This window comes from Habropoda laboriosa, unplaced genomic scaffold (genome assembly GCF_001263275.1).
Source record: "Habropoda laboriosa isolate 0110345459 unplaced genomic scaffold, ASM126327v1 scaffold11, whole genome shotgun sequence".
Lineage (NCBI taxonomy): Eukaryota > Metazoa > Arthropoda > Insecta > Hymenoptera > Apidae > Habropoda > Habropoda laboriosa.
Window position 1 is genome coordinate 1,887,565 of NW_017100150.1, and position 19,005 is coordinate 1,906,569.

Genomic DNA, 19,005 nt, shown 5'->3' on the forward strand with positions numbered 1-19,005 from the left:
CATTATTATTAGAAATTTTAGAATATTACAAGATAGATTAATCTAAAAGGTAGTCCCTATTTCATAACTCTCACCATAATTATTAGTATTTTTGCAATTGTACTTAAAGTACCTATAAATTAATTCTTCTGGGACCAAAATACGATTTTCATGTAGCAAGTAGCCCCAGATAAATAATTTTATTAAATTACAATGGAAAAAATCATACCAAAACAAACTAAACTACAATAAAGAGAATTACTTTCCTCGTAGAAAATATGTACGCAGTAATCGCGACGAAGCGAATAATTATAGTTTCGTTGTTCCATAACAGTAATGCTACTTAACAGGACGAAAGAAAATTTAATGCCACACTCTTCTCCCTCTTCTGACAATTTATTTTATCAATCTGTTTGCAACGATAAAAAACTACCCCTTCATATTTATTCGTATAAACGACTCTACAACAGAGGACAATCATAAATTTATTCTTAACTATTTAACGATTTATAAATCCACTCAGTCTTACGTTTCCCCAAATCTTCCAAAAAAAAACCTCTCTCTCTAAAATCTACATTAAAACGAAAGAGAAACAACCACCCAAACGTGTACCACTATCCTCGAATCCATTGAAAATTCAAGCGATCGTAGCAATGATATTTCGTTAAAGGAAAAAAGGTAGGTAGAAAAAAAAAGAAGAAAGAGAAAAATTGAACGTAAACGAGCAGAAAACGAGAAAAAAAAAAGGGAGCGTGAATAATTCGGAAGGACGAGCGCAGTGGTGCATGGGCCGGCACATCGGACAACCCTTTCGGCTTGGCGGCGAACAAGCGACTGCTGGCTCGCGTCTTAACTCGTGCGATTCCGCGGACGCTCGGGAACGCCGGCGCCTCTGGGCGTCGCGACGGCGGGCGTCCAGGGCTGGCAGGCTGGAAGGCAGGCAAAGGCAGGCGTCCCTTCGCGCTCTCCCCGCCAGACGAGTTCCGACTCTACGCTCGGCCGGACGTGACGTAACGCGCGCAGCGTGGAGAGCGTAGAGAACGTCGTCGCCGTCGTTCTAGTCGCCGTCGACGTTACCGTCGTCGTTGCCGTTTCTGTCTACCCTCTCTCTCTCTCTCTCTCTCTCTCTCTCTTCTCTTTCTCTCTCTCTCTTGCTCTCTCTCTCTCTCTTTCACCCTTTCTCGACATACACTCTCTCTTTCCTCACAACGCAGACACCTGTGCTCTCGTGCACGCCGAGATAGCGAGACGTCCGCAACTCGGTGACGTTTTCTCGTCGCAGATCAGTCAAGTGTCAACGATAACAGTCGTCGTGACGTGCATCGTTCGTTCTTCCGTTACGTGTAAACGCGGCCGCACCACGCAGCACCGCGTGCGTTCCTCGCACGCCACTGCGTAACAGTGTCGACGCTCGAAACTCACACGAACGTTACGGAATATATTTATTGGCGAATGGGTAAAAGTGCAAGTGAGCAAACACCAAGGAAACAGATTAACAAACGAGTGATATGAAAAACAATTGTGAGTGAGACACGAATTTAAAACGGGGGTAATCGAGGATCACGTGTAACAGCATCGAATACGGTGCGTTACGGTGGATCGAGAGATCTCCTTCGAGGATCGTGAAACTGAAAAGTATCTTCGGGGTATTCGTGTTCGTATTAAACTCCGTTCCTTTAACAATATCGCGGGTGGAAAGTACAGAAAAGAAAAAGAAGGGAAAAGGAAAAGAAAGGCTCAACGTCGAGGAGAGTCGAGACACGGGGCGAAGTTTCACAGGAGCGAGTAAACTGGAGAGTAGGGAAGAAGATCTCGAAGGAAGCAAATGTCAAGAGGTATCGGTACACGAGTGTAAGAGGGTAGCGCGACGATGTAAAGTAATGTCGCGGGGGAGAAGAGTTAGCACGATCTTCGTGACGTCGCGATAAATAGATCGCTGGCGGTAATATGCAGTGACTTCTCGATTTCAACCGACGACAGACGACGACCACCGGTGCTAGTCAGTTTAAAATATTACTGATCGAGTGATGCCACGCTCGCAGGACATTAATGTCACCGATTGATCCACGGTAACTGCGATCGCTGTCGTTCCCCATCGATCCACACGCGCGCACCCTCCCCCTCTGCACGTTTTCAATCACGCGACCGTATCACCTGTCCAACGGTTTTCCCTCCTCGATCAAACGCAACGGAGTAACCGGTGTAACGTCGCGGAAAATTTTCTCGGTGCCGCCGCGGAGGTGGAGGAGGAGTAGGAGTAATCTTCCGTGGTCACGTGACGGATCGCTGAGAAAACAGTTTCGCCACGGCGAAACAGGAGCAACGCGAAGATGCTGACCATGTCGACCCTGATGATGCCCACCACGATGACCACCATGACGAATCCAGGCCCTATACCGGCGCACAGCATGCCGCAGAAGATAGAACCGCCTAAGCTGACCGCTGCAGCTACGCTCACCCACACGGCAACGGCCGCCAACAAATCAGGTAACGCTTTATACTACAGATTTATGGGCTCGCGCTATCATTCGAGCAAGGCTCTAAGATAAATTTCAACCGGTACATTGTGCCGCCGAATATGCTCCGTTGCTCCTGTCAATCCGTGAACGATATACGTTAGCCAAGTTACACTTGGCGCGCCGTTAGAGAACGGTCACACAACCCGGTATCTTCGTCCGATTCGCGCTCTTTTAAAGGGTATAACGCACATCGATCGTTATTATTCCATTCGAACGAAGTGGGAGCCGTACGTCGATCGTGTTTTCGTTGAAACAAGCTCCTCCGTATCTCTAACGGAAGATTCGAAGGGAAAGAATATAAACAAACTTTGTTTATCGTCGAACGACCACTTTCGACAAATCCCCCCCCTATTTTCTAGTCCACGAAGCTCCGCTGACCTTACGTTTACGACTTCGCTGGAATTTCTGTGCACGTGTTGTTACGAGAGAGAGAGCTTAATAAGTACGGTACGTTCTCCGAACGTCTGTATTTATTTTGAAACGTCGCGCCGTGATTGAAGGTATCGCACGAGAGCCACGGATTCAACGGTTTTCATCGCGTTTTATTTCATACATACCATTCTGATACTTTTGCCGCCAAACTACCGCAATTCTGTGTTCCAATTCCGGCATCCATAAAAGAAGTGCTAACTTCTTGTAGAGTGCGCGATTGGGCGAGGGGGTATACGAGGGGGGTAGCGGAGAGCAAGGCCGGCTGATCTGGATGTGACCCGCATAGAAATTGGAATATATACTCCCGGCTATCTAAGATGCTCGAAAAAGTAATAACATTGATCGCCAGGAATTAATTGCTCCCATTAAGGATGCCGGACTTTTTTCTCTCTCTCTCTCTCTCTCTCTCTCTCTCTCTCCCTCGATTAGCATTCGTGACTACTCGTTTTCGCGCGACGTTACACCCTCACCCCTCTTTCCACCAGACCTTCCAACAGAGCCGTGAGTAACTGTCTGTTGATAATTACCGGTTAATAAACATTTACCGCGAGACCGAACGAAACACATTACAGCGGAATAGAAGAAATTTATAACTCGACGGCCGGCGATTTGACAAAAGCCGCGGTAAGAAGAAGAAGAAAAAAGGGAAGGGAGGAAGGTTGGCGTGGGTCCAGGACTTTGTAGCCGCTACTCGAACGACATTCTTGCCAGAATTATTCTTCGTTCCGAGCGAAATCCCCCTACATCGTGTGCTTTAATGTTGCGTATCGCCTCGTGAAAACCGTATTGCGTTTCATCGTGTGTAAGTGGCCTCTATTCCAAGCTGGATCACGTATGCTCTCCTCCTCGTCTCGATACGCCCGCGTCTACTACCGGTGTTTCTCCCTCGATTCTGCTAGCGACGACGAAACACGCTCGTTCAATGGGGCTGGCTGGTCGCGGAAAAATGATTTCGTTGGGAAACAACCTACGTATATATCTCTCTGGCTGTCGCGTGTGTCGTTGTTGTCGTCGTTGTCGTCGAGTAAACCGAACCCCGCGTCGAGTGGCTCCAATCCAGATAGGGGAGCCCTTAACTGCGCGTACTTAGCACGTACCAACTGTAGCTGGATTACAATGAAAACCGTTGTTACGGGCATGCCGTAGCTGGTACACGATATTGTTCAGTTTCGGAGAACGAAGGCCTGTGAGTGCACTTCTTATCGGATAGGCAGGTACATTCGAAAGTTCCACGATAGACCTTTAGGTAGCTAGAATTTAAAAAGTGCTCAAACGTTTCTCTACCCGTTCGCCTACTGTACGAACCCGAGCGCGTTCACGAGCATCTTTTTCCTCGACCGGTGTGTTCACTGTCGTACCACAGCCGCTCCAATTTTCTCGTTATTGCTCTAAGTCAAGTGTAGCAATTTCAAACCGTGCTATTGCAACCAGGCTCTGATTACAAATTGCGCTCGCATTGATTTTCTATTGTGAGGTTTAGCTCATTGCTCGCGTTCCTCCGGTTACACGAAATTGCCCCTTAAAACTGACGATACTGCTGTGTTTCTCTCTTTTCGTTTGTTGTTTTCTCAAGGAACAGGACGATTAGAAAAGAAAATTGTCAGAGAAGGGAATTTTGCAGGTGTTATCGAGCGTTGCGAAGTGAAGTTTAAGGTGATAGATGGCCTCGTTACACGAGTGATCGGTAACGTCATACAAATGAACCGTTCTGATCGAAATCATACGTCTCAGGAATCGCGACTGCTCCCTATCAGTTGGGAAACGTCAGTACCTACGAAATCGCTGTAACGAGATCGAAATCTAACTTTCGATAGCGTATTTGGTCACGTATGTAATTCTGAAGGTTGAATATGCAAAGCTGTTCGTGAAGCAATTTCCAGTTATTGACTATCATCGTTAACTGTTATCGGGGACACATTATAGTCTTTGAGGTCGTGTTCTGCGACTAAAAATAACCGTGATATTTTTATGGCGAAGTTGAAGATCGTTCATCCGATATGAAGTATGACAAACAATGAAAAAAGTGTATATAATAATCGAGAAATTTATCTTGAGGGAATATGTTTACGTCTGAATTCACTTTTAATGGATATTCAGTGACTTTTTGCAAATTTACTTTTCCATGAACAGTGGTTTGTTTAAGTTTTCGTGGGACGATATTAAAAAACCTAAGATTAACTTCGATTAGATTGCTACATCTTTTTGCTACACTTTTGTGCCTGTGAGAAGAAATTGCGGATAAATCTTGATTACAGTCTTCATTAAGACGTTTTAAATAATGTCTAAATCTCGATTACTATTGTGCTCATACCCGAACGCCTTAAAATAATTATATAGATTTTTAACAATACATTTATCTAATACATGATTTGTAACAAAAAAAAAAAAAAAATAAGAAATGAATAAATGTTACAGTATTACCATTTCATATACTTACCACCGTATGGAAAGGTATTTTAGCTAAAATGTCATAACTCTATTACTACGATTAAAAACTAATACTAACGAAAATCATACATAATCTATTAACCTAATATTTTCACATCGGCGTTTCCAAAATAGCACCAAAAAAAAATTTTCAAAAAATTACCCAAATTTGTCAAAGAAACACCTACATCACGCGTATAAGCAACTTCTTACTTACTTCAATCCACTCCGTCGATGATGATCGAAGGGTAGGACGAAACTCGACAACTTACCCTTGCGTTAGTCTCGCGAACAAACAGAAGCGCGACATCGATGTACCTGAATAATGAATCGAAATATCCGTCCGGCAGGTGTTCGTACGTGGATTGCTTATCACAGCGGTCGAAAGGTAGGAAAAAAAAAAGAAGAAGCGAGCGTAATGCGTGTGGCGCGACAGTGTTCGAAGACATGTTTATCCACGTATGTATAATCGAGAGCGCGGAATACGTAGAGCTGCCAATAGGGCAATCTCTAGCCGTGCACACTTAGCACGTACTAACTGTAGTTACCGTTACATCGCAAGTGTACGTGTCATGGGAGCGTAACAAGGGCGCAAGTCCCGGCATCGTGCCACTTCGCCACGTATACTACCTGCGTGGCATGCACGTTAGCTACGTAGGCAAGTGGATGCATGGAATTTATCGAAGACCACCAGACGTCACGGCATTTGGCCCCGTATCGGACTCTGACGTGAATCAATCCCGTTAATTACTTAAGGATTAAATAGTACCCGGCCCCTCGAACCGGTAGAAACCTGGCAAGCCAGCTTATCATCCCTCCTCGATGTCCTGACCCCTACCTATCGAATTTTCTCACCCTTCACCGTTTTCTTTCCTTCCTTCCTTCTTTTTTCTTTCACTCCACGTTTGGCTCTCGTGTTCCAACAGTTCGAACACTTATCTCACTGCGAGGCACGCAACGGAATAGGCCGAGACTCTACCCTGGGAGCAGGAATTTTTGCTTTCACAGAGGTGTTAAGACTCCCCGTTTCACGGCCAAACGACTCGTTTGGGATAACGAAAACATCTTGCCTACACGAAGCTGACGAGATGGAACGTTCAATTATTTACAACCAGTGAGAGAAGGTTCGGGCCGGAGGAAGAATAGGGCCGAGAGGGAAAGACGGTCTGATAAGAAAATTAATTCTGTTTACCGGACGCTTTATAGGGCGAAGTAGCGAAAGTGTAAAGGATTCGTTGCAAAATTATTCCCTTTACGTCAGTCCGCTATTTCGTTACACCTTTCACGACCAAGACCAAAGGGCTTCTTCAGCTACAGAGGTTTGCTACGGGAAACGGAACAATTCTCCGTATACACCGGTTCAATTATTTATGGTATTCTTTTGTGGAAGTATGTGAATATTTATGGAACTGCGAATGGCTTTATATACGAGAGCAAAACAAGGTTAATACTATTTACTGCTGAAAATTAACGCTAGAACGCCTGGCTGGGTGAAAATGACAAATTAGAGGCGTTCCAAATTAGACGAATTTTAAAAATTCACTATTTTGGGAAAAGTTGCTAATGGGTCATTTTTGACCCAGTTCTAGCGATAATACCCTCGATCCGTGTATAATACTATCAACATTCCGAAACGGCGATAGAAATGCACGGACAGGTTTCTCTCATAGAGGAATCAGTTGATTTTTCAAACCGTCTAGATACTCGAAAATGCATACATCCGCACATACGGGTAGGACGCGGCCAAAGAGTAAGTGCTCGTAAACTTGTTTGCCTGCTCGATGTGCTGTAATAGCGAGGAAGCGTCCATTAGTACGCGAAATTCGTTTGAACGCAATTGAAGAATGGCGTAATCCAGAAATTGAATCGAGGGAGAAGGGTCGTGAGCTTTTTCTCTGTTCGAGTGCGTCGGTATGCGCTCGCCTCAAAATGTTCACATTGGGAAATATTGAAAAAGTTCGAACAGGGAAGAAAGTGGCATTGTCAAAATCCACAATTACTCCTTGCGAATTGGTACTGCGAACATACGACGGAATGGAATGGAATTGAAGCGTTTCGTTCGCTTGGAACGTAAAGGGCATTCGTTAAAGCAAGCTTTCCTCACTTAGTACAAAGTAATTGGATTTCGAAGGAAACTGTTTACACGCTGGACATTAGGCAAATTACCGTCGCTAGAAATCTCACAAATTATACTAAATAATATACAACAATTTATCAAAAATCAGTGTCCTTAAACGAAGAAGGGAAAGTTTCGAAATGATAATCACCAAAATTGAGGAAATTTCGATGTATGGCAATACTCAAAAAAATATTTGACACCAATTTTCTTTCTATCGACAATCGTCCACATTGAAGGAGTGAAAATCGCCTCAGCCATAAGGGCAATAAACGTATACGATCTAAAATACTCATTATTTATTAAAATTCGCCAATTAACACTATTCCTGTGCCTCCACTATTTTTTAAAATATTAGACTACGTAGATACATTTACCACCCCCAACTTTGAGGACGATTTTCACCCCTCCACTGTGAACCATCGCCGATAAAGAAAGGAAACGCGTGTCGACCATTTTTCTCAAAACTACCCCATACCAAGATTTCATCAAAGTCGGTGATTATCATTTCACAATATTCCCTTGCAAGCATTTCAAATGACGAATCCCATAATTGCATTCAGTATCAACGATTCCCAGCAAAGTATCCACCACCCAAAGGATCTCGAACTCCACAAACGAGATTAACAAGCGCAAGAAAGTTTGCTTGAATCGCTCCAACTCTGTTCTTCGAGTCGCCTTTCGTCGATCTACCAACCGCGTATCCCATAGATTGCAGGGCAAACGTTTCGAAAATCATCGCAAGAGGACAGAAAAAAAGAAACGAGGTAGCGTCAGCGAGGTAGCGCGGGTGGAAAAAGGGCGAACGAAAGAGACAGCAATTTTCCAAGATAGAACAGAAGTCGACAATGGGTGCACCGATGGAAAAGAGGCCGACGACGAAAATGGAGGCGATGGATGGCTTTAGCTTCGGTTTCCTGACGAGGTTACCGAAGTTTCGTCCGCAGATTCAATTTTAGTTGGCGCGCCAGGCCGCGCCACCGCCATCCGCGCCGCTGAATGCCACGTAGGTACCTTGCAGGGGTGGTAACCACCCCGTCTTTCTATATTCACCTTTCCACCACCGCCGCCATCCCAGCCGTTGCCAGCCTCTTGCCAACGGGCTGCTTCGAGGCCACTTTATTCAGCTCCGCTTAAGTTTTCGCGTTTTCCGCGCCTTCCACCTGATTGCGACTTGTTTCGATCTCTCTCCCTCTCTCTGGCGTTGGGTAGTGTAGTTTCGATGTCGCGCAAAATTTATCGATACGACTCACTTCGTTCCGAGCAAGCTCGTTCGTTACCAATACTCACGGATGCATTTCGAATTTGATTATTAATTAATTACACCGTCGACCGGTAGAAGGTAACGTTGTGATAGAGGGGAGGATGCTACGGCGACAGTATTGTGTTGTAACAACTGTCGGCGTTGTTAATTCTACGGATAATTGCTGTTACTAATTGGTAGAAAATGCGAATGCTGCGGTACCCGAAACGGCCATTATTTTCGTTCCACGTGGAATACATTCGGAGGATTGCAAGTGCTGCCTGTTCTTTTGTTGTTTTAAATGATTTGTAAAACATTTTGGTAAATAGGAGGAGAGAAAGAATTTAGGTATTTTGAAGGAGTTACTTGGTGCTCTTTAATGTATGACGAAGGTTCCTTGAATTGAGGATATAAAATGCCACGGAAGTAACAGATATCACTCTTGTTGAGCACACGTGATATAGCCAACTACACTACCGGCCAAAAGTTTGGAATCACCGAGCATTGCAATTTACACAAAAATTTCCAGAAAAAAGTCAGCGACTTTGAGAATTTTTTATCGTTCCAATCAATTGATATGAGATTAATCGACAAACGCAGAATTGAGATAAACTTCAAATCTATAAAAAATCAGCAGCAGATTTAATATTGATGAAAAGTGGGGGGTGATTCGTAGTCTATACGTAGCCGAATCTGGTCTCAAATCTTTCCTTATTAAAATGATACTGCAAATGATAAAGGCTAGTAACAATGGTACAGTTTCAGAAAACTGAAATTATACGTTTTCCGTGAAAACGTGCAATTTTTTTCGTCTATATTAATAGGTAGGTGGCTAGCTACCTAATAGGCAGGTTTGAAGCTAATTTAAAATGTCTAAATATTTACAGATATATTATATTTCCATAATCATACTTTCCCTTCAAACATTTTCCACCACGTGTCACTTATTAATTTCGCAGCACGACGTATTGCCGGTATAAATATTTCAGTGTAATTGCATACGATCCACGCAAAGGGAAATAAGTTACGCTTGTGTCTGATGAACGTTTAAAAACTATTATATTGATCAAAGCGAAAGAAAAAAAGTGACCTTACACGTTATCATGATAATGTCTAAAAATATCGCGGCCACGTCTTGCTGAGCTATACCCACAAGTGATTGTCAATATTCGCATACCACGAAGGAAAATCTTTAACGTGTTGTAAAGAACGCCGTTTTACGGAAAAGCAAATAAAATTGCAGAAATGTTTCGTCACATGTTTTTCTCAAACTAATATCAGGAAGCGTGCATCTACATTTTGTAAATAGTAGTAAAGCTGCAAGCTTCGATTTCAATTTAATATTTATTCCGACATAAATAAAGTTATGAGATGAACGACAATAAAGAATTAAGTGAAATAACTGTATCCATATTAAGAAACCAATAAGTTGCTAATTAAAAATTCACCTCTTGCGTTATTATAAAATACCGAAAATTTCAGCAACACTCCCAATTTGCGCGTGTAATGCCAACAGAAGTTCTGATTGCACATTTACTTTCGGTTTTTTAATCATTCGCTTTCACGTCGCGAAAAGAATATTTTCTCTTTAACGAGGACCGAAAATGAATCTCGATGGAAGTGAAGTGGGGATTGAAATAGAATTTAGGAATGTTTGTAAAAATTTAGGAAATTACGAATTTTCTCTGCAAACAAACGAATAAAATCCAGAAAAAGACTATTTACAGCGATCCATCAGCAAGTTAACATACTCTCCAAGTAGATAATGCAGAAATTAATAAATCTTTTCATACGTCCATATTACCAGCAACGGTTTTGCCAAATATAACCTTATTCTTAGCAAATACTTCAATAAATTTCGTTCATTCTGCAAACAGGTAAGTAAACTGTAATTCTATCAGACGTTACAAACCGAAAAGTGTGTCTTATGCAAACAACAACGCGATAAAAATCTGGAAAACTAAGTCGTCAAGTGTCTTAAAAATACATATTCCTCTCGAGCTTCCATCGTCTACAACAAAATCCGATCAACAAGTTCAATCACTGCACATTAAAAACACAATAAAACCAGTCCCTCCGCAAAGAATAAATTCCGGAAAAATCGCAACTCTGCCTCCGCGACCGGAATTTAACAATTCAAATACCCCGAGCCTTGTTTTCAAACGTTCGAAGAAAAAAAGAAAACAAATAGCAACACTCGTCGAACAAACCTTTTCAAACGTGTATTCGTGTAGATTTCTGCTATAACAATAGCAAACAACAGGATGCAAATATCGCCGGGGTAGTATCGTAGGAGGGGAGAAAAGGGAAAAAAAGAAAAAACGAGCTAAAGTAAACAAGATATGACATCGGAACGGGCAGGATTGGCAAACCGATCGCACGGATCGCAACAAATCTGTCGAAACAGAGGGGCGCGGTAGTGAAAAAGTAAAACCGATTTGCAGCTAATTAACGATATAGCGGTGTTTCCAGAAGCGTCGCAAACGAATTGTAATCTCGCTGCAAAATTGATTATCCGAGCCGGGTTCCATAGAGACGACTGAACGTACCGTACAGGTAGCGGTAGTCACGACAGGAACAACATTTACCGAGCGGCGTAACGACTGATCCGTCTATTCCCAGTGGCAACGAAAACTCGTAAAACGGTACTTGGAAATTCGCTGCGCCAAGTTAAACTTGATAGAGACGAAGGGGGTGTACGGTCGTACGGTGCTAGTGTTGCACAGCTCGGTAGTGGTGGTGTTGCTCTGCCCGGCCAGTAGTACAGGTTCCACTACAGCGGAGAGACCCAAAGGACCGAATGACTGCTGCGTGTAGTCCAGCTAGTCTAGTTGCCAGGCGAAAACCAGAGCTACTACCTGTCGCGACCGAAGAAGCGACCCGAGAGAGAGAATGGAAAACCTCGTACCGGTAGGAGAACGATATTGTTTCGGCTGAGAACGAGTCCTTGGTCGATGCTTAGAGAACATTTCCCTGATAAAAACCTGGTATAGAAATACCAAGAAGTTGCATACGTACATTCCTCCTACTCCTTGCTGGCCCTTATTTCTCAAATATTGCATACGGTGCACAGCGAGACATTCACGGAGAAATGGAGGAAGACAGAGGAGATAGGGAAAGGCGACGGGAGTGGAGGCCAAATATTGTCGTGGGACGAAAATATTCAGTGGTAGAAATATTCTACGATACCTAAGAATACTGGCTCAGTGGCAGGATATAGGGACGAGTGCATCGACGACGCCAAGATATATCGAAGGAACGAAGTATCGCGGAAGCGGACGACGCACGAATCCGAGGAGGATCCTCCTCCAATTCCCGTCTCCCCTTCTATCCCCGATTTTACAGGACGAGGTCCGTGGATTACACGTGGAGAACCGCATGGATTTGCGTGCAGTTGGCCGGCTGCCTTGACTGTCGGAGCAAAATCTGACCCCCTTTTCGGCGACGGATAAATCTAAAATTTGGCATGAGGACGACTCAGCCATGAAAGACGATTCGCAAGAAAAAGTCTCACCTTTAAACTCGATCGACACCAGATGTGGATTTCTTTTCACCGGGTGGGGCTAGAGGGGAAAAAAATGTCTGCTGAGCATACTCGAGAATTCTACTCTGTTCGCTTCGATGTGAAATAATGGAACTTTCTTGCACACTGTACGCTTCTACGGGAACGATGAATTACGTGCTCAGAATTACGAAACACCTCAATCCTATATTCTAATCTGTGAAATGAACGACCGTGAAACGATCCTGCAAGTTTCGACGAAAATTCACCTCGCAATGTGTTCTCGAATGCTAAATACTTTCGCCATTTTTAGTATGAAACTTATAGCACGGCCCTGGACAACGAAAATATCATTTCTTGCAGTCATTTATAAGCAAGCTTTATTTTAAACACTGTGCTACAATTTCAAGTGCAAATGTAACGATGTTCAGTCAAACAAAAATAACGAAACGATTTGATCTGTTCTGGAAAAATGGGGGAAGTCTTGTAATTCCGAGCTTCGGTATTGTTTAAAGCTGAAAGTGCATTAACGTAGTAATCAAATTCTTAATGGTAAGTTCACACAAGGATCTCTCTTCTGTTTAACTCTATGAATGGATCGAGTGAAGTGAGAAACGTTGAATAGGAAAAGGCGATATTATTCCTCCTTCTTCTTTTCTTTCTTCGTGCTTTCTTTCTCATCTTTCTATCCCTCTCACCGCCATTTTTTTTCACTTATTTCCAGTGATTTATTTCAACAAGTGAGACAAAATAAAGAAATTAATTGTATACTTTTCGCCGGATTGATAAAACTTCTACAACTGAAATAATTTCGAAAGTTGAACGAAAGAAATTATTATTATGATATGTCGCTGCTTGTTTTTCGTTTGCTTTTCACAAAATTGACTTGAAACCATGCACTATTTATTATACTAAACGCAGATACGAAGTACACAAGTACCGTGAGAAAAGTTCAAGCAAAATTGTTTTCACAGTGCCGCGAACTTTCAAACACTATTGCATATTAAACTATGCAAATCAACATAAGAAACAATAACAGTGAAATGTCGTTTCAAATCCATTATTCCTCCACCTAAAAACACGAGGAAGCTTTACCGTCGCATATAAATTTAAATTGAAATTACGTCGTCAGAAGAAGGCAAACATTCATCGCGGAATTTTTCAACGGCCAACACTTCCTCAATTTCAAGTTGAGATTTGCTAACGAGTGTTGCCGTTACATACTATTAGTATCCATAAATTTTCGCATTTATCGTTTTCCCTCAATCTGTTAAATACTCCTACAAAAGAATCCCCAAACTTATTATTTTATTTCGTGTCCTTTTCTTCGTACAATGCAAAACGAAACGGTGATTAAGTTTGCGTTGCCCTAAGCTGCTAATGGTACCCTAAAGCTCCGACTTTATGCGTCTGTACTCTTCACTGCGTGCCTCGTTCTTCGAGTTACTCTCGAAAAATGAGACCATTAATTCTGTCGTGTACTCGCGTCGGTTTGAGTTATGTTTCAAACTTGGATCACGAGAGAAAAATCGGACTGTTTTCTAACGAGGTCTGAAGCGATCCCGGAATACCCTTTCTCCAACGTTATAATATAAACGACTTGATTATGCGTTCAGCACTCGGACTGATTCAATACTTGGTTGTTTAACGTTCAGAATGATACTGATTCGAAATTCAGAGGAAGTCACGCATCTCAGCTACTGAGGGCGGAGTTTGAAGGAATGTGGTTATTATTATTAAATAACGAGACGTGAGTAGGGTTGCGCTAAGTACCCTCACGGTATTAGCACGATCTTTATTGAAGTTGACTGTCGGCGTTGGAGGTCCGTGCCTGACTGGCCTCCTGACGCCTCGCTTTTTCTTATTAACTTTTGGCTATGTGTTAATCGTACCTGATTGGTTAACCCGTCGCATCGGTGTTAACCAATCAGGTAATTTCTCTCCAAGTCGCTGCGTGTCCCTTGCGCCCTTGGCGCGCTTTTTCGGGGACCGCAGTGCGACTTGGCGGGGGAGGTTTTTCCCCTGACGTCACTTGGCGGGCAGCTGAGTTTCCTCCAGGTCAAGTACTCGTGACCTGCCGGTCCGGGCCTCTGGGCCTCGTACGGCGGACCTTTCGGAAACCCTTGGTTTATGATGCGGCAATTTGCTATTGAGGCCGTCGGAGAAAGTTTCTACGCGGACATGCATTGTCGAATTTCTGGAAATTAAATAAGCTAAAAACGGTTTCCTCAAAAATAGCCTTTCAAGCGCACACGTCATAAACAGTGCTGGTAGTCTGCTCGCCAAATGTTTTCCGCTGTAGCTGGTCGCTACAAGTTTAATTTTGGAAGTGAAAAATGGGAGAAATAAGAACATTAAGTATTGGTCGTAGGGTGTGGTGGTAGAAGGTGGTGGTAGAAGGATGAGGTGTCGGGGTTTTGGGGAATTCCGAAAAAGGGAGATAGGACATGAGAGAAGGAAGACACTAGTTGAGTAATTGGAAAATCGGGACAATGGTTAATAAACTGAGTTCTGGTGGTGAAATTACCGAGGGTACGCGCTTAATAACGGCCCCGGCTAATCCTATGGGTCGCGGATTCTTCAGGCCCGTCTTACAATTTCCTTAAGCTATAGAAATAAAAGGAGAAAGGCTCGATGCGAAAATAGACAAAAAAAAAATGTTCGGTACGGAACAAATTCAAACGCGTAAAAATAAACTAATTTTTCACTAGGATAGTGTTAGACCACATATGTATGTCACAAAACGCGCAAAAAGAAATTACGCGAATTCGACTGGAAGATTTGATCACACTCGGCATATTCTCCAAACCTTATCTCATCAAATTACCATCTCTTTCGTGCAATACAATATTTTCTATTGGTCAAAAAATTTGACAATATCGACTCCAAGAAGTAACATTTTCGCGAAAAGCCGAGGAAATTTTACAGCGACATCATGATAGCTTTGCCAAAAAGACGAGAAGACTATATTCTCTCGTAGCCTTTAAAGGCATGTTTGAAGTATTGATTTAAATGGCAGGAACTTATTGGACGACTCAATAGTAAATCCTTACTTTGCGTTTTCCTTGGTCAAGTGATAGATACTTGAGCGGCCAGCAGGTGTCAAACCTGTATAGTTATAGTATCTACGTGGGTGTTAGCTGCTTCATTGGCTGACTGACTGTCTAGGTGGCTGAGTCTGTACCGGTTGGCTAGTTAACTAGAACACACCCTCGTATATCTGCCTATAAAGTAGCAGCTGTAAGCCGGATGCAGAAGTCGTGTTTGCCGATTGGATCGAGTTCTCGCACCTCCAAGTACCCGATCTATCGTAAATCGTTTCGTTCGATGTATCGCCGAAGCCGACAACCAAATTGATCGAGTGATATACAATAATAGTCGAGTACCGAGTGTCGATTCGTTAAAAACCTTGCTGATGGAGGAAGAAAATTGGTGGAAATTGAAGGAGAGGCTATAATTTCGAGTGTAATTGTAGAAACACCAACGAACTGATAGTCGTCGATTTTAATGAAACTTTGGTATATTCGACGCGTACTTCTTTAATATTTGCAATTGTTGCGACCTGATTAGCACGCAACGAAGTCTCGGTTCGGCGGATTATAGTAATAAGCCACAGACCGAGGTGCCGACGTTCGGAAGACCGCGATATACCCCCCGTGGACGCACCAGCGCGACACTCGGACAATAGATCCCAAAAACACCCGGGACCATAAAACATTCGTTACCAAAAGGTCACAATTTTCGTCGACCAATAGCAGAACACACCACGTTTTCCACCAATCAGAACCAACCTAATGCCTATATATACACCTACACACCTGAAAACCGACAATCGCCGTAAGACGAGTGCACGAGACACATCGTCACGAAAAGAACAATCTAAATTCAACTAAACATCTACAACATCTAATCCAACAACGAAGTTTCAATACACCTCGAACCAGCGAGAACAATCGTCAACCTGCGCCAGAACTCCTGGTCATAAGACTTGATCAAGGTCCACGACGCAATCGTTCACAGTGAAGGGGTGGAAATCTCCATCAAAGTTGGAGGAAGTGAATATATTTAGTCTAATATCCCGAAAAATATTGGAGACGGAGGAATACTGTAAGTTGACGAATTTGAAAAATCAAAAATAATAAATAATTTTCACCGAATATGTTCGTTACTCTTATCGTTGAGGACGATTTTCACTCCTTCGATGTGAACGATTGCCGATAAAAAAAAATACGATATTTTTTCGAGTACTACCATATACCGAAGTTTCATCAATATCGGTGATTAATCACTTCAGGATGTTCTCTTGTAAGTTAAATAACAATGCAAAGTGTTAGGTTTTCTGTAGAAACGGTTTATGGCACGATCGACCGGGAACGGTTATTTGTTTATTGCTTGCACGGGTCTAATTACCTCCTCCGAGGGTCACTAGAATTGCTAATTTCAGTAAGTAACGGTCCGCTTGCCGATGAGTCACCCGGAGGAAATTCCAGATTTTTGGGACCTTCCGCCCACCCCTTCCAAGGTGACAACGCGCTAAGGGCGTACTGGAAGGGAGGTGAAGATGATTAGACACGTTGATTGGCAAATGCAATCGTTAACCGTTAACCAATCAGCGTGTCCCAACGAAAATCCCTCTCACGGACGTCCGAGACGCGACGTCGGAGAGTCAGTCGTCGAGTAGTCGTTCAACCACCACGAGATAGACCATCAACCACCATACATCAGTTTTTCCAAGTCCAAATCATTTGGGTGGTCCTTGGAACCAGTATCCAGACGGCACAACATCGTGCAAACATCTACAAGGCTCGAAAGTTCATCGCCAAAACCACGGGCATTAACTCAAAGTCTTGTGTAATTTTCTTTTTTTAGCAGATTTAAAAAAGGTTCACGAGTGATTATGTACAATAGTTGCAGGGAGCATGGTTCGTTGGATTACAAGTTTTGATTTCGATCGGGATCCTGTTAATTATCAGTGTAAATTACGGTATAGAAGTCGTGAAACACGATAGCTAATTTGCGTGTAGTATGTAAATTAATATCGACGATTCATTTCCTGTTAATTTTATTGTGAATTCGGAAAGATTTGCACCCATAATGCGATTCGTTACTACCGAACTGAAAACATTAATTTTAATTATTGCTCGGGTTCATTAAGCCGCATTCCCATTAATCGACGTGTTGGCCCAAAAACGTTCAATTCGTAATCACGTCAAATCGCGTTGTAATCGAAATAAGCATTTAATATTATGCGACTGCTTGAAACGCGGCGAATTAATTCCTTTTCATTCCAACGATTTTGTATTGTCCCGCAGCACGGGGATGTCTGAAACTGCGGTCGTCTACATTATTTTCAAACTTTTCAAGGGTTCTATATATAGGAATAAATTCTATTGTCGGCTCGGAAATTACTTGTAGCATGAAATTTGCTTAATCAGATCGTCGTGTGGTGCAGGAGGGTTGTTTGAAAAAAAAAAAAACAAGCGTGGACATAGCTCCTCTCCTGTATATAGAAGCACATTGCCACTGTATTAAAGTTTGCAGTTATTAGACGTGTTTACATATTGATATTTTGTTTGTTGTCGCGGATAATTCGAAAGATTGCAATTCGAGGAATTTTTCAGATAGTTTGTCCAAGGACGATAAGAAATTTATCGCAAAATATGTGATATTATTAGCGATAGTTACATATTTCTAATTTATTTAGATTTCTAGTGACAAAAATACAGCGATCCCTCGAACTACACTGCGTGTTATTACTACAAAACCACCTCAATATTCTCAGTTCCCATATATTGTGGTTAAAAACGAAGTACGTCATGTTTACATTCCTATTGAGAAACAACGCTTCCCCAGAAAAGGATAGAGCATGTATAAGTCTCGGGGGAAAAAACAGTGAAAAACTGATTTGTTGTTGTTTAGGATACGATAAAACGAAATTGTAACGATAATTAATCTAATTAGTAACGCGTAGGCCCTCCTCTATTCCCAATTAACTCAATCATTCGATCGTGTACGCATATGTACATACATACATATCGTGTAATTACAATATTCACGCATATAAATACCGTGAAACTGTAGCTATGTAGCTCGCAGGCACACACTGGTCGTTTGATTCTTCTCCCAAGTTCGGCTGTTCGTTGTGTACTTGAATTCGACGCCACTGTTTGTGAGGAATTAGTTCACACGAACGAATATGCTAAGTATGTAAATTGATTTGTAATCCGCGAATAATCGAAACCGCGTTGTTCGAGGGAGCACTGTATTTCCTACAAGACTATGTCGCGAGGTATAAGCGTCGTTCGTCGAGGCACTCGTCCGGGAGCGCTCGTAAACACTGACTGAGGACGGATCGTCCTGCTCGCTGTACGTTCGCAACAGTTCTTGGAAAAGTCCTAGGCGTGTGAGTGACCCTCATGTATGTAACTTGGGCCTAGTCAACCTCACGTACCATAACATTGCGCGAGGCTCGCGATGTTTTTTTGCTAGTGAAACATAAGAAACTCGAGCCAAGCGTATGAAATTCGAGCCGGAGTCGTATGTATTATATCGAGCTAAACACGAAGCTAGGTGCCCTTTTGAAAGTGAAACTATCGCGAGTTTCTCTCGCGAGTCGACTCTGCGTCTGAAAGTCACTGTCTGCATTAATTTACCATATATATCTTCGGTAATATTTATCTTTTCACTCAAAACTTGCTGTTATAAATTTAAGGCTGGTATAAAAAGAGTTAGAATTTAATAGTAATATTGCAAAACGATAAGCAGTATTTACTATCGATTTTCACAC

At 42.6% G+C, this 19,005-nt stretch overlaps 1 protein-coding gene across 2 annotated transcripts in view; it reads left to right on the forward strand.

Moving 5' to 3' along the window:
• The first annotated feature begins 1,873 nt into the window (after nt 1-1,873).
• Nucleotides 1,874-19,005, forward strand: part of LOC108574748 (nucleolysin TIAR) — a 252,125-nt gene continuing 234,993 nt past the window's right edge. For both annotated transcript variants that reach the window (XM_017937387.1, XM_017937395.1), the window contains exon 1: nt 1,874-2,466. In XM_017937387.1, coding sequence (XP_017792876.1) covers nt 2,310-2,466 — 157 coding nt within the window. In that variant the 5' untranslated portion in view covers nt 1,874-2,309. The remainder of the gene's footprint in view (nt 2,467-19,005) is intronic.